Source organism: Chiroxiphia lanceolata, chromosome 18 (genome assembly GCF_009829145.1).
Source record: "Chiroxiphia lanceolata isolate bChiLan1 chromosome 18, bChiLan1.pri, whole genome shotgun sequence".
Lineage (NCBI taxonomy): Eukaryota > Metazoa > Chordata > Aves > Passeriformes > Pipridae > Chiroxiphia > Chiroxiphia lanceolata.
Window position 1 is genome coordinate 9,662,667 of NC_045654.1, and position 14,717 is coordinate 9,677,383.

At 45.2% G+C, this 14,717-nt stretch overlaps 1 protein-coding gene across 4 annotated transcripts in view; it reads right to left on the reverse strand.

Moving 5' to 3' along the window:
- RILPL1 (Rab interacting lysosomal protein like 1) overlaps nucleotides 1-14,717 on the reverse strand; it is a 31,563-nt gene that overhangs the window by 13,212 nt on the left and 3,634 nt on the right. For 2 of the 4 annotated variants that reach the window (XR_004360123.1, XM_032705520.1), the window contains exons 2-6: nucleotides 14,548-14,698; nucleotides 9,426-9,544; nucleotides 8,052-8,279; nucleotides 5,407-5,579; nucleotides 4,788-4,880 (exon numbers count right to left, since the gene is read on the reverse strand). Coding sequence is in view for 3 of the 4 variants with exons in the window: in XM_032705520.1 (XP_032561411.1) it covers nucleotides 4,788-4,880; nucleotides 5,407-5,579; nucleotides 8,052-8,279; nucleotides 9,426-9,544; nucleotides 14,548-14,698 (764 nt within the window). In the remaining variant the exon portion in view is untranslated. Of the gene's footprint in view, nucleotides 1-1,512; nucleotides 1,601-2,417; nucleotides 2,494-4,787; nucleotides 4,881-5,406; nucleotides 5,580-8,051; nucleotides 8,280-9,425; nucleotides 9,545-14,547; nucleotides 14,699-14,717 lie in introns of all 4 variants that reach the window. The other 2 variants (XM_032705522.1, XM_032705523.1) reach the window with 2 other exon arrangements.

Sequence of the window (14,717 nt, forward strand, 5' to 3'; positions counted from 1 at the left end):
GTAACACAGGTACAGTGATCCAGGCCAGGAACTCCTAAATGCTTCCACAGACGGGGACGGTGCAAATATAAACTCAGCTTTGGCAGGTGGTGGATTATTGGTCAGGGCATAAACCTGAGCCTGAGTTCACGCCCCACCATCCTCAGTGTTCTCCCTCCTCCCACTCTCCCTTCCATCCCTCTCAGCACCCATCCCAGCTGCCTTGTGCAGACCAGGGAATTCTGCCTTCCATGTCTCCAGTCACACAGGAGGCTGGATTTGTGTCGGGTGAGGTTTAAGGCAGCTTTCCTGAAAAGTATCCTGTAGTATGTGCAGGTAAGCATGATGATAACTATCAAGAATGTTAAGAAGAATTATTTGCTGACTAGAAAGGGATACAAAACACCACACAAGTGCAATGCCAGACAATTAATGTTGCCAGCAGGACCTGAACTTTTGCATTTCCTGGCTTCAAATGTGCAGCCTTAATAGTGAAGGAAGTCTGTGGCACTTAATTAACCTCATACTTTTCTACCACCTCTATCCCAGGAGCCCATGAATTCACACACATATGGAATGTCTTTTCAGGGCCTGAGCCACTTCCAGCTGATAGAAGAAGCTTTTAGTGACCAAGGCTTTGTGCTGAGCATGTGTGCTCCTGCCTGGGCAGGGTCCCTGTCTGGAAGGCCACACAAAGGACTGCTGTGTTTATGCAGCAAGTCTTAAATGTCAGAGTTCAGCAATGTTTCACTTTATCATGAAATTAAGCAAGAGAAAAATATGTTTGTAAGATCCCTAAAGGGTTCAGCTTTTTAAGTTCCTCCTGAAACAATGACAATGGTGTTTATGCCTAGAAAATTCTCATGGAGGATGTTTGGGAAAAGCCTGTCTGTGTGGAGAGGAAGGGAATTTGAATACTGGGGTACTGCTGTAAATATAAAGATCACTAAAGCAGCAGTTCTAAGGCAAAGAGACTTTGCACTAACAATTCTCAGTACATCTTCCAGGGAGAGCCAAGAATTGGATGGCAGAATGGGTTATGGAGTGTACACTCTATTCCAAAATACATAATTGGAGACAAAATATACAGGGCATAGATAGAAAGACATGGAAGCAACAGCCTGTAATTAACACTGGGATTTAATGTAGAAATCAGCCACTCCATTCTGTAACTCCAACTAACTGTAACAAATCATTAGCAATGAGTTTCTTAAAAGGCATTGGTGAGAACTGGGAGTAGCCACGCTTAGGAAGCAGAATTAACAGATGCTGGTTAAAACTGCATATTGCACCGATTTTCCAAGGAATACTGATTGGTTTAGCATGGTAACATTAAGGCAAAAGGGGATAAAATGTCAATATTGAGGATGAATTGGGGACTGTGATGAGTCGAGGACTGACTGGTCATTCTGATGGGCACTTGGATCCTCTGGGATCCCACAGGCAGCCAGGAGAATGCAACCAGCAGTGAGTGTTAACAGGGGGTCATGCAGGAGGAAACCACAGTACCAAACATTTAAAAAAAATTCCTACAAGGGACACAAGTCTTCTTATGGGCTGCAATGTGGGATCGTCTGGAATCAATCCAGCTGCTACCATGGGCATTATGGCTGTAAAGATCCTGGTCAGGAAAGTACAGACACAGAAGAGGTGAGACTGGAGCAAGGGAAAGAAAAGCATTCCATTAAAAAGAAAAGGCAAACATGATACACAGGGTTACTTGGAATTACAACACAGGACACGTGACAGGGAGAGGCGGATCTGCATCACCCAAGACAGCTCTTCCTCAGGGAAAACTCTCCTTTAGAAAAACCAGCCATGGTAACAGTTTCAATTGCTTTTGGATTTCTAAAAGATACCACTTTTCTGGTGTGAGGCAGCCTGCAACCTGGCTTGGATTCCATCAGGGTGTTACCACCTCCAGCAATGCAGAGCAGAGGGCACGTTTCGTTTCCCAAGAGACAAACAGGCACAGACACAATGAAATGGAGGATGAAGGTGCATGTTAAGGAATACAAAACTCTGCTGTGACTACTGGGTGTTCGCAGGAAAACAGGGTTAGAGGACCAGCATCACAGTTAAAAGAGTTTACAGAAATTACAGTCGATAGTTTCAAGTTAAAAACCAGCATTGCAGGTGAAATGTTGAAATAACCCCCTGAGAAACCCGGTGGTTAAAGGGCCTGTGTGTCTGTTCCGAAGGAACCTGCGTTGCTCCACATGCAGGAAGATGCCAACTGCAGGCACTGAATGCTGAAGGGAGACCCTGCAACTGCCCTGGCAGGGACACTGGGGAGCTGCTCACAGCAAGACTGGCTCTTTGTGAGGGTTCAGCACTTACTGAGCATTAGACAATCCATGCAGCTGAGAGGCTGAGAGAGCTGAGAGCTCTGTGCCCAGCCAGCCCCACACCCCCCTGCCAACACACCTCCACCGTACCTGCAACACCCTCTGCTTTCCTAAGGATTCTCCTCACAGGTTCTCCCTTGTGCCAAATAATTTTTTGAACTGTGGACTAATGTCAATTAAAGATTAGGTTGAAATCACGAGAGACATTTCACTTGTGACCAAAAGCAGCTCTCCCCAACAATCCCTAACTCCTATTCTGAAGTTAAAACCAAAAACAAACGAGCAAACACCGTTGGATCATTGGCAGCAGCCAGGATTTCTATTTTTATGCCATGTGGCACATCCTGAGCTGCAGAACTGACACACACACACACACACACACCAGCTTTTGTAGAGTATGAGAATAGGGAGAAAACTCCTGGCTGTTTGAGGCATGACATCAGTGACAGACAAGCACGTAGCCTTAAGGAGAAAACAAAAGGGCGTTTTCTGCTCCAAACAGAGGGAGCATTTTTAAGCCTTGGACTCTTCCTCCTCAGTAAAGCCTCCTGGTTACATTATTTCATTAAAACTGACATGTGATGGGGGAGAGACAAATGTAGAAGTCACTTTGAGATAGAACTCAGAGCTTGCCCCAAATGAGCCAACCCAGAAAAAATGCTGATTTATGTAACTTGTGGTTTCCTTTCTTTATGGAGAATCACCTGAGCACATCCTGGATGGCACAGGCTGCATTTACACGTGGCTCATTCCCTCAGACACTGTGTGGTGAAGGGAAAAAGGGCACATTGCACAGGCAAGGATAAAACTTCCTGTGAGAGGACCAACAGGGCCTCCTGTTTTTATACTTCAGCTTTAATCAGGAAGAAAAGTCTGAAACAGAGGGAAAAACAACCCCACTTTGCTCTGTGAAGGCACTCTGCACAAAGACAGCAGCACTCCAAGCTTTCATCGCATCTTTAGGGACAGAGAGTTTCTGTGCCAGTGTGTTTGTTCCCCAGGCATCCATAGGTAACCTGGTGGGAGAGGGAGAAGGGAGCTCTGGACACCTCACAGCAGGCAGGGACTGCAGTGGGGCAGGAGGGGTTCAGACAGGACAGGATAGGACAAGACAGGACAGGACAGATGCTACATTTGGGTTCTTTGCTTTTCCCAGCAGTGACATTTCCTGTCTTTTTAAAGCCCATCTAACAAGGACACTGTTGACAACACACAGAGAGGGGAGGGGGGAAGAAAGTAAACCCTCACTAGACAAATCCTGTCCAGACAGGCTGCAAGAATAAGACAAACATGAAAACTACTACCACCCTTCAGATTACTCAGGTAGAGTTTTCTCTTCCCTTATTTAATATGATGGCTAAAGAGAGAGAGAACAGAGAGCATAACAGCTAAAAGAAGTCATTTCAGCTTAGGCAGAGTCAAAGCTAATTTCTCACCAACATGGGCTCTGTCTTATAGCCTCTATTTACGTTTTTATGCTGCCTTTGCTTCACCAAAGGCAGCATTTCAAATCAAACACAAACTGCATGAGCTGAAACCAGCCATTCCCAGCTTTAAAAAGTACTAAAATAAATGTAAAAGGAAAGAGAAGCTTTCCAGTGGAGATCTTGTGTCACAAAGTTACTATTTTTATACCATTACAGTTGCAGAATGAAAACTGAAGTCCAAACTCAAAGTGTATTTCCCAGTCATGTGAGAGGAAGGGTTCTCTGAGCACAGGCAGAAGTTGGACTCTACTGAAAATAATCAACAGTGCCCTCCTGACTTCATGGTGTTTTGGGTCAGTCCAGATCTTCCAATGGAACTTATTCTCACAGGGCTGCTGGTGTTACTGAACAAGGACTGGGGACAGGATGGAAGAGCTTCTTATGTGGAATCAAATGCCTGTTCCAAAATCATTTATGCTGTTAAAAAAGTTAAGCTTCCGTGGCACAAAAATCCAAAGAGTTGTTTGCTATAAGGTTGGAAGACTTAATCTGGAATAAATAAATGTACAGGAGGGAGTTTCCACAGACAAATGGATTGGTTAACCCTGTGATTTCCTAATGGAGTGATGCACTGGTAACTGCACACCTCTGGCAGTGAGCTTTGGTTTCAGACAGCAACACAAAACACCTCAGAAGAAGGTGGGGTTCTTTTATACATCCTCTCCAGCAGCGAATTTGCTCAGCAAACAGAAGGTTTTTGTGCTGTCCCCACAATGCAGTTCAGGGTCTAAAGGCTTTGATCAACAGGGAAATGGGCACAGTGAGGTCATGGGGAAATATAATCCCAGACTGAAAGTTGTCCACGATCTAGGCACAAGTTTTGGCCAAAGCCAAGTGCTCCTTTAATGTCTCTCCCATATGCAGTAGGAATGTGGTTATCTTAATTTTTAAAGTCTTTAAAAGTGTCCTACCCATAAGAAACATTCAGTATTTGCAGACTATACCCAGTATCCATAGAAAATATGCTACTTACAGTCGTTTGATTCCAGATTCAGGTTGAGTTGAGGGTTTTGACTGAATTATGGGGGGAGGTTGAGGGGGTCTAGTTTCTTCTTCCATTTCCTCACTTGAAAGAAAGAAAAGATAATTAATGTTCTCCTTCCAAGCCACTTTAAGGTCTACAAGTCAATCTGAGGTGGTACTGGGGATGAAGGAATGCAAAAGGATCTGTTCAAAAGTCATTCAAATCAACTGAAGATTTTTCTCTTCAAAAAGGAACAGCATCTAGAACTGGCTCTTTGTTCAATATTTTCTTCCCATTGTCACAAAGAGAGGGAGAAGAGGAATGGATTGAATAAAACATCTAGAATTTTCATTATAGACTTCTTATCCTCATACTTGATGTTCAAAAGGATTAAATGTTTGTAATCTTTCTAAGGCTCGGGGAAAACCTGGGAGTTAGAGAAGGACATGGTTTTTCCCAAATTTGAGGTACCAGGACCAAACCAAAGCCATATCCCTGCAATCACTACTTAAGCCTTTGCAGAAACTAGAGCTTGTTGGACACTATTTCAGAGCACATTTACTGTTTCCAGACCTACCCTATGGCTCCCCTGTGCATTTCATGCAACAGGAGAGGGGATCTGACCTACCTTTTGTAATATAAAAGCTCCTCTTGAAGTAAAAACACTCTGGATTTCAATTCATTCCTCTCGTGAAGGACATCCCGGAGCTCCTGCAAGGTGAACCTCGGCCGATTCGGATCTTTTAAGTCCAGTGCCATCTTTTCTGACTCTGACAGACAGTCATCATTGTTTGGTTCTGCCTGGGGAGTGAAACATGGGCTTTAAATTCATCATGTGAGTGCAGGTTGGAGGAGTCTGAAGTATTTATCAGAATATTCCCAGCCTCTTCCTTTCAGCCCTATTAAATCCTCACTCAAGGGAAACACAGAAATTGGAAGAAGAAAAAAAATGTAGAAGGAATTTGTTTTTCGTGATAAAGACTTTCAGCAAGAACAGCTCAGGGATCTGATCCCTTTGTTCTTCCCTGTGCACACAGGACAGGTGAGACTGGCAGGCCTGGACACAGAGTCCAATCTGAGCCACCTTAGAGGTGATAAAGCTTTTCTGTGGAGAAATTCCTGCCAGAAAGTCCACTGAAAATGTCTAATTTTTGATAAACAAGTCAGTTTAAAGAATTCATTCTTTTAACAAATGGGGTAAATCAAACATCAGCCTTTTACATAAACACTGAAAAAACCAACATAGCAAAGGTCATACAGTTCCTTCCAGCTCCTCCCTTTGGATGTAAACATATCATGTGGAGGTTTAAGTTTATATCCCTCTAATGCCTTCATTTGAAAAGCAGGAATGGTGTTAGCACCAGATCTGGATACAAAGTGGAAGAAAGCTGCAGATGAGGGGGTTACACACCTGTACCCTTGTCTCTTCTTGTCCTCTAAGAAGAGTTCACTGGAAGCTTGGAGGAATTTTATCTCCCACCACTGAGTCTCTGGGGTTCCCAACAAGCCAGCCCTTGCTCTCTAGGCACATGTCTGGATTCCCAGGCCTGTGGGGCTGCTTCCTGTCCCCTCTAGCACTTGCTCAGAACTCTGTGGCACAAACTGCTTGTGAAAACGTGGTCTGTGTAAGTGCAGCACACAGGACACCATCAGTCAGGTCCTCTGCTGTTTTTCCACTCAGTGGCTGCACAAAGAGCTGAGGACCAGTTAATGACAAGGGTGCTTGGAACTGAGATGTTGAAGAGCAGCTCCAAGCCTTTAGATTATAAATGCTGCAGGATTTATAACAATACAGATAAATGCAGGACACTCTGTTCCACAGAAGTGCATTTGAAATGTAGCAAAGTCCATTTGAAATGTGCTGCTTTTTGCAAGGACTGATAGAGGCCAGCACAGGAAATCAGAGCTGCCAGGTCAGCCACCAGCTCTCCTTGCAGGATGCAGAGATCAGAGTCTCCAAGCTCCTGTGTGGGATACAAGCTGGAAATTTGAGGAGCTAAGGACTGAAATTCATAAACACTCCATTTTTTTAAGCCTGATCCCACCCTCTTTTAAGGTTGTGTTTGTGAACCAGTTTTGCCATCTGCTTATCCGTCATTTCAGGTGGAACCCGGCTCAGGTTGGTGCAATGGGAATTCCCAGAGCAGGACTGCAGTCCCTGTCCTGCAGGGATGAGGCAGCAGAGTGATGCTCACTTGGGCACTGTTTGATCATCCTTTCATCCCAACACAGATTACAGGGAATAAAGATTGATGCAACCTAACAAAAGCTTTACCCAAACACTTTTCGTCCTCTTCACTCCCTAGGTTATGGTCTGAGCTGATATGTCTTGTTTTGGTTGTATATTTGCCCCACACCATTACCCAAATAAGCTATTTTTGCTAGATTTTGCTCAAATCAGCAGAGACTGAGCAGCCTGTAGCCAACACAAATGTCCTTGACTGAAGCCAACAAGCAATGTCCATTCAGGAACATGCAGCTATTCCAGCTTTCTGCTTGCCACTGCAATTCCTGTCTGAGCACTGTCCTGGCAAAGGGACCGGGAACAGCTCTAATTAGAAGAGTTGCCATTGCCATGGAACTGATGAGTTGGGGAGAGGTGAAGAATGAATCCTTTCTCTCCAGACACTGAGGACACTTTCACTCCTGCTGGCTCCAGGCCTGGGCTCCCCAGCCCCATTTACAAAGCTGGGTGTCCTGGCTGAATTAACAGCAATTAAATAACCCTTTTCATCATTAATGCAGTGCTTGGCCAATTCAACAGAGACATGTTAACACAACGCTGGCTCTCACATTCCAGGGGAAACCAAGGTACCCCTCAGCCTCTGCCTCTGCTTCTTGAGGTATATTCTGCCCACTACCAGTGAAGTGGGTGTTTCACACTCTCTTTTGAAGCAAAGATTTGTTCTGATATCTGGCAAACTCTGTTCTCTAGTGTGTGACCCAAAGGATGTAGGATGAGTAGCCAAGTCTAAGTGGAGAGCTGTTCCCTCACTGCTGACTTGTGCTGCCACTCTGCCTTCTGCAAGACTGGTTCTCTCTTTTAGGAAAGAAGGGTTTGTTCCACTGGATCATCATCCACCCTGACAGGGTCTTTCCTGCACAGTGCAGTGACATCACTCACGTCACACCTGAACACAAAGTGCTGTCCTCAAGTCCCACCACTGCCTCTGGTGTGTATCAATCCCATTTATCTTTATCCAAAGAGGTACTTTGTATGGAGTCCAAAGCTTTTTAAAAGCCCGTTTAAAAGTGATTTAAAGTGCCTCTTACCTTCACTTCCTCCCCATTCTGGCTCTCCTGGCTGTCCTCACCCTGCAGTTTCTCTCGGAGCTTCCCCAGCTCTGCCCTCAGGCTGCCCATCTCCTGCTCCTTGGTTTGCAGATACGCTTCCAACTCCACCTTCTGCTCGATCAGGGCCTTCCCCTGAGCCTCCACCACCGTGATCCGGTGCCGCAGGTCATGGTTAATCTTCATTAACCTGTTCTGTTGCTGCTGAAGCTGTAAAACATCAGTGAGAGTTGTCAGTGTCCCCTCAGCCATCAGCCGTGGTGGCCAAGTCCCAAATATCATTTTAGAGAAATAGTGGGTTGGATTTAATCTGGAAGATTCTCCTCAGCCCCAGATTACTTTGTTAATATCTAATTACCTGCTACAGTTTCAGTCACTCAAATTTAATTGGGTTCTAGAGGAAAGAGGCATTTTTCCCCCAGGACAGGGAATTCTCCAGCTAAAAGCAAATCCATCACTTCTTATAGTTTCAAAAAAAGCCAGGTTGAAGGACAGGGTGGCTTATGGAATTCTGGATCAAGTCTTAACCCTAAGTAGAAGAGAGACAAGGTAGAGGAATCCTTAGTATTCAGGTGACAAGTCCCTTGCTTTGAGCTCTGGGGTTCTCCCAAGGCAGGATGTGACCTGCTGGGTATGGACAGCCCCAGTTCCAAGGGCCGCAGCACCTGCAGGAGGCACTTAGGCAGAGCAGAGATCACCTAGGCCTGGCCCTCACTAGGGCAGAAAAGTCCCATGGCCTAAGGAGAGGAGGCAGTGTGAGAATGGGAAGCAAAATATGGGTAAGGAGGTCATTCCTCCTGACACAGAAAGTGCCAAGATGTCATGTGATCCCGGAGTCACCACGGAGTCTGTGATTCATCTGAGACTAAACCTGGAACAGAAGGTCACTGCTGGCAGCAGTGACCTGGGCTCAGCTCAGGCCCTTTCCTCCCAGCCCCTTCCCATGCAGAGGTAATCCACACAGCATCCCTGCAGTGGGAATGTGTGTGTGGAGTCCCTGCTGCCACCTCTGCAGACAGAATATGCAAAATAGACAGCAGCCCACTCACCCACAGCAGGGATCCCTGGGTGAGGCACAGGGTGCTGAGTTTGCACTGCCAAAGCTGAGACATTCAAGCAGCCAGAGAAAATTACCTGCCCTGTTCCCATGCCAAGTGTGTGGCCCAGGACACAGCAGTGTGTGTGCCCTGCAGCCTGTCCTGCCTGACCATTCTGGGCACTGCAGAGCTTTGCTGGACACTTCAGCTGCAGGACTATAAGCATTGCTTATACTTTTACATTAACTTCAAACTTGGAATCAGGCTATGGAAGCATGGATGAGAAAGAAGAGAAATAGGAAGGCCAAGAGCCACTTACAGCCTCTACATCCTCATTTTTAAGTCCGAGTTCCCGGTCCTTTGCTCTGATTTCATCCCTCTGTTTATCAACCACTTCCTTCAGTTTCTTCATGACTTGCCGCTCTCTCTCTGACATCCCTGGTTAAAAAACAAACACAGAAAACAAACCAAGGACATTTAGAAGCTGCTGAGGCTGAGAACAATAGCAGTGAGAGATATTTAGGTAAAGACTCTGGCAGTTGCCTGCTGGTAAAATTACAGAGCTGTTGGAAGATGCTTTAGAGGTTACTTCAAGGGTAACAGAGAACACAGATAACACAATCCACTCCATAAAGCCACTGCACAGAAACTCCTTAAAAAAGGAACTGACAGTCCTCAGAAACATTTGTAACAGTGAAGTGCCACTGCTGCATGTTGCTGCCTCAGTAGTTTTACATCAATGTTCACACTATGCCCCAGGGAGCTTAGTTATCTGTGTGAAAATCCGTGGAATCAGCTGGCCAAGGCCTTGTGAAAATTGCAAAAAAGATGGTTTGGATCCTCAGCAAGATGTAAACAACAGTCACTGTCGTGGATAGCGTGTGGATCTAAATCAGCTGAGGAGCACTGGACTAGAATGATTTTTTTGTTGAAACCCAGTGTTGTGTTGGGTGAAAGCAGGACCTTCAGAGGGTCACCCTTGAACCCAGAACAGAATTTTAATCTGAATTATGCTCACATATTTTATCCTCATGTTTTGCCACCATCCTATTGTGCAATGATTCATTTTTAGAATAACTGTACTTGAGAGAAAAATACTACATGAGATTTCACTAGTGAAAGATGGCTTGAACATTTCCAAGAATCCAAGATTTATCCTGTCTGAAAGTAAATAAAGGGTTAGATTAACCTGAAATCTGACCAGTGAATCATTAGGAATTGTCAGAAAGCACAAAACAGGAAGCATTCTTCCATGTGCCATTATGGAGATAATTGGGATCTGGCACTGCAGTGATGGGCTCTTGGGGCAGACACAGAGCAGAGGATTTAACTTGGTGAGATGATGAATCCCCTGCTCTGGCCTTCCCTGACAGTGGCACAGAGACATGTGGTCTGACAGTCCTAAATTATCACATAAAATCACGCTGCACAACATCCTTGGAAGATGAAACCCTGTGACCAGGGCAGTGTCTGCCTGCTCTGGCCAAAGTCCAGCCCAGGCAGGAACTCAAATTCAGGGGCTGCTGCTAATTCTGTTGCCTTTGGCAAAGTATTTTATTATGTAGGTCCTCATCTTCTTCCATTTATGAACTGTCGGTGGTGATAATTCACTCCCCACTCTGGGGTGGCTGGAAAGCCTCTTCCTTTTTAATACAGTAAAGCAGTTCCCACATCAGAAATATGTTCTTTGTGCATCAAATGCATGCAGCCAGGCAGGTCTCTGCTTTCTAACATCAGCTCAGACTTTCTGGTTTTGTTCTTCCCTCATCAGAGAAATTCAGAGTTGGTCCGTAAAAGAATTTGGCTGCATGCCTGTAGGAACTCCAACTCACAGGTCAGCTACAGTGAGAACTGATGGATAACACAGCAGGGAAGGACAAACCTCAGAGAGGGAGTGACTGGTGGCTGTGCTCTCCTGCAGCAGCTGTGGGCTCCTGTGTGTACCAGGGAAATGGGATACAGCAGCTCTGATCCCTCACTGCCAAAGGACCAGGCTGTGGAACTGCAGAGAACAGGGAACTGCCCTGCTGGGAAAAGGACTGGTGGTCATGGCTGGCTGGGAATTTGGTTCACAGGGCATGTTCCTGTCAAACCCCAGACAAGAACAGTCAGTGACATGGTGTTCTCATTCTAGTGTTACATTCTCATCTCTTGTAATTCTGTGGTGCATTTGCCTGCTCTATTTCTGGACTGTGGTCCTTATCATCCCTGTGCTCTGGGTTCTAGTTCTTTGAAGGATAATTTTGATTCTCTGCTGTGGTACCAGCTCATACCCACCAGGGAGGACAAGGACATCCTGCTACTTAACTCTCCTGTCACACACAGGTCTGGCACATTACTGTGTCCCCAAAACTCACTGCAGGTTCCCGGATCTACCCACTGCTGCCAGTCTCAGGCCTGGGGCCTGAAACATCAGCTCCATTTAAAAACAAAAAAATCTCCAAACTTTGCCTTAAAGTAGAGGAACTGCAGTGACACTTTAGACTGGTGGTTTCACCCAGAAGGAGGCAGGACTAGTGAGTGCAGCTCTATTCATAAGAATTTGTGAGGTGCTTTGAGATCTCTAGATAGCAGGTGCTATTTAAAGAATAAAGTACCATTTCAGTGCTGACTACTTTTTCTCCCACTGGGCTCATTTTTCTCCCTAACACTTGGTGAACCTAAAAAACTTCAACTGTGTGCACAAATTGCTCTGATTTTTATTTCAAGAGGAGGGGAAAGGAAAGGTGGGAAGCGTTTGAGAAACAGTCACATCTCCTTCCATTTCCTCAGGCACTGGGAAGGACGAGAGGGAAATCACTAAATGCCCTAAATGTAAAATAATTATCTCTAAATGATTCAAACTCTAATAACTGCAAGATCTTAAATGGCACACCCAGCCAGCTTCCCCAGGCACATCCTATGAGCAGCTTCCTGTGGATTGCTGTGATCATAGCATTGTTCCAGCAGGGGAAAGGAAAGCAGCCAGGAGGGGAACACCAAAGGAAAAAAGAAAAGAAACTGGGGGAAAAAAGGAAAAAAAGGAAAAAAACTCCATCCTTTATGCTTAGGGATCTGTTTAGTGTTGTGTTCACACATCTCTCACGACAGGCCAAAGTGCCAGGCAAGGCTTGTGGCACACTGTACCACCACCTGAATACTTGGAACAAGTTCAACTCCACTTTTGAAGGGAATTGTAGGTTCTGCAGCACAGGAGGGTCACACAACTGCTGCCTGTCCCCTACCACAGCCAGGCTGAGACAGCAGCTCCCTGCTGCACTGACACACAGCCTGCTCGTCCTGTCTGACACACTTGGATCAAGTTTGCTTGTGGCATTTTCCTGGGATATTCCACTCAGTCAGCACCATCAGGCAGTGCCCAGCTTGAGCTTGGGAGGAGTCGCATTAATGGCTGTTACAGAGTCATCTTTAACCCCTCCTGGGTGGTTTGTGTTGTGCCACAGGTCCTTTCACAGGAACCCTGCTCTGCTCAGACTGTTTGGATCATGCACACCCAAATCAGTGGCCTCTGTTGCCTGTGCCAGAAAAATGTGTGGTGAGTAAGCAGGAGCTGCTGATGCCTGGGGCCAGTGCTGAGGGGAGACATGAGCACAATACTAAACCATGCTGAGGTGGGAGCACCAGAGTCTGGGCAGAGTTAGCCCAGCTAACACAGTATTTAGCTTGAAAACCTGCCTCTCTGGACTCCCCATGCATCAGATCACAGGATGGAGACTGCAGAAGAGCAGCAGGACTGCTTGCTGTCACTATCCAAACAAGTCATTTGAGACAAATCTATCCCTGCTCGTTAATGACAACATTTTCTAAAAGCAAACCAGTTGGGTTTGTTATAACAGATCCCAATAAGAAGATCAGGCTGATATAAATTAACGTGATTTGACTTAAACTGATGATTTTGGTTGAAGAATATCAATGATCCCAGAATCTGAAGTCTGGAATGGGTTTGTGGGTTTTGTTTGTGTTGTTATACTTGGGTTGACACAGTAAAAATAACATGAAAAGCACGTCTGGCATTTGCTTGGCTGGCTGGATGTGAGGAGTATGGCTATATTTAAATGCAAGCACATGAGCTGCAGCGAGCTAGATAGCCCCTGGAAGGGAAAAAGAAGAAAAAAAAAAGAAAAGAAAACAAAGGGGAAGCTGGTTCTTTATAACGAGATGTCAGTCTCCACGGCCCATGACTCACTGCTGCCATTCTGAATTTTAAATGGGAGTTTAAAAGCCTGATGTTGAGCTGCTTCTTTGCCACTCACTGACTCCTAAATTGAAAGCACTGCATTTGGTTTTCAAAAGTGGTCATCTTGAGAGGTTTAACAATTTTTGCTTTTTGAAGGTTTCATTATGCTCTCCCCAGGGCAGGTGAGCAGTGCAGTGCTCAGCCTCGGGGCAACAGCACGTGCAGCTTCCACAGTGTGGGACATTGCCATCCTCCTACAGCAAAGCTCCACTTAATCCCAGCCTCTGGTGTCTGGAAAAGGATATCCCTTTGTTCCTAAAGCTTTACTGGAGAGCTGCAGTGGCTCAGCTGGGTGCTCTGTTTTCAGACTGGCCTGTCACTTTGCACTCACACCCGGGACATCATGGAATGGACTTGGGATCTTTAATTCTGTGCTGGGAACAGTGGAGCAAATGGGAATCTGTTCCTCTGCTCCTGGGAAAGAGCTGTTGGCTGAGCTGTGGGTGGGAGCTGAGCCTGGCAATTTTTTCAGTTGCTGCACTTGCAGGTATGTCTTGTACTTCTTTCTACTGCAAGGAAGGTGCCCTCAAATGAGTTGTTTCAGCTCTTCAGGATTCACCCACTCCCTGGACTACAAATCTCTTCACTTATTTTAATTGGCTGTAGGTCCCAAAAAAGTGAGGGAAGCCTAAAAGCAGATAAACCAAGTAAAACCAGTGTCTCCTCTTCTAGCAGAATATAGTGATTTCTCCTAGAATATCTCCATACAGGGACTGATACAGTTCAGATAAAGAAATCTTGATGTGCTACTTTGCCAACAGTTCTCCTGAATGGATCAACAGTTCCACTTGTTTCTGTGCATGATGGTGTGAAATAAACACACTGAATGGATTATTCTGTTTGTATGAAAAAACATAAGCAGGGCTTAAGAGTGTTTTTTGCAAAATAAGAACTAAAAAATGATAGACCAAAAAGTGTATCTAGACTTTACTTTCAGAGATGCTTCTCAGACAAACAAAAAGTTGTTCAGGCTTTTCTTTCCCTTGTACCTTCACCTCTTATCATGTCTTCAGTGTCATCATGTATTCAGAGATTTTTCTAGTCAGGTAAAAAAACCAGATAAACAAACAAACAGGACTCCAAACCCCAGACCTGCATTAATCTACAGAGGAAAAAACCACACTAGACTATCCAGTCAAAATATTTTGATAAGGTATTGCTTTTTATAACAAAGCAAGTATTGAATTTGAAGTGTCAAACTTGCCTTCATGCTTCTGAAATTCCTCTTCTGTGAAATTAATGTCTTTGTGAGACAAGTTTGTCATCAGCTGTTTATTCTCCTCCTGCAGCTGTGCAATTTGGGTAAGAAGGTCCTGTGCTTCCCCTCTCCAGACATCCTCCACCAGTTCTAATTCCTATAGGGTAGACCAGGAC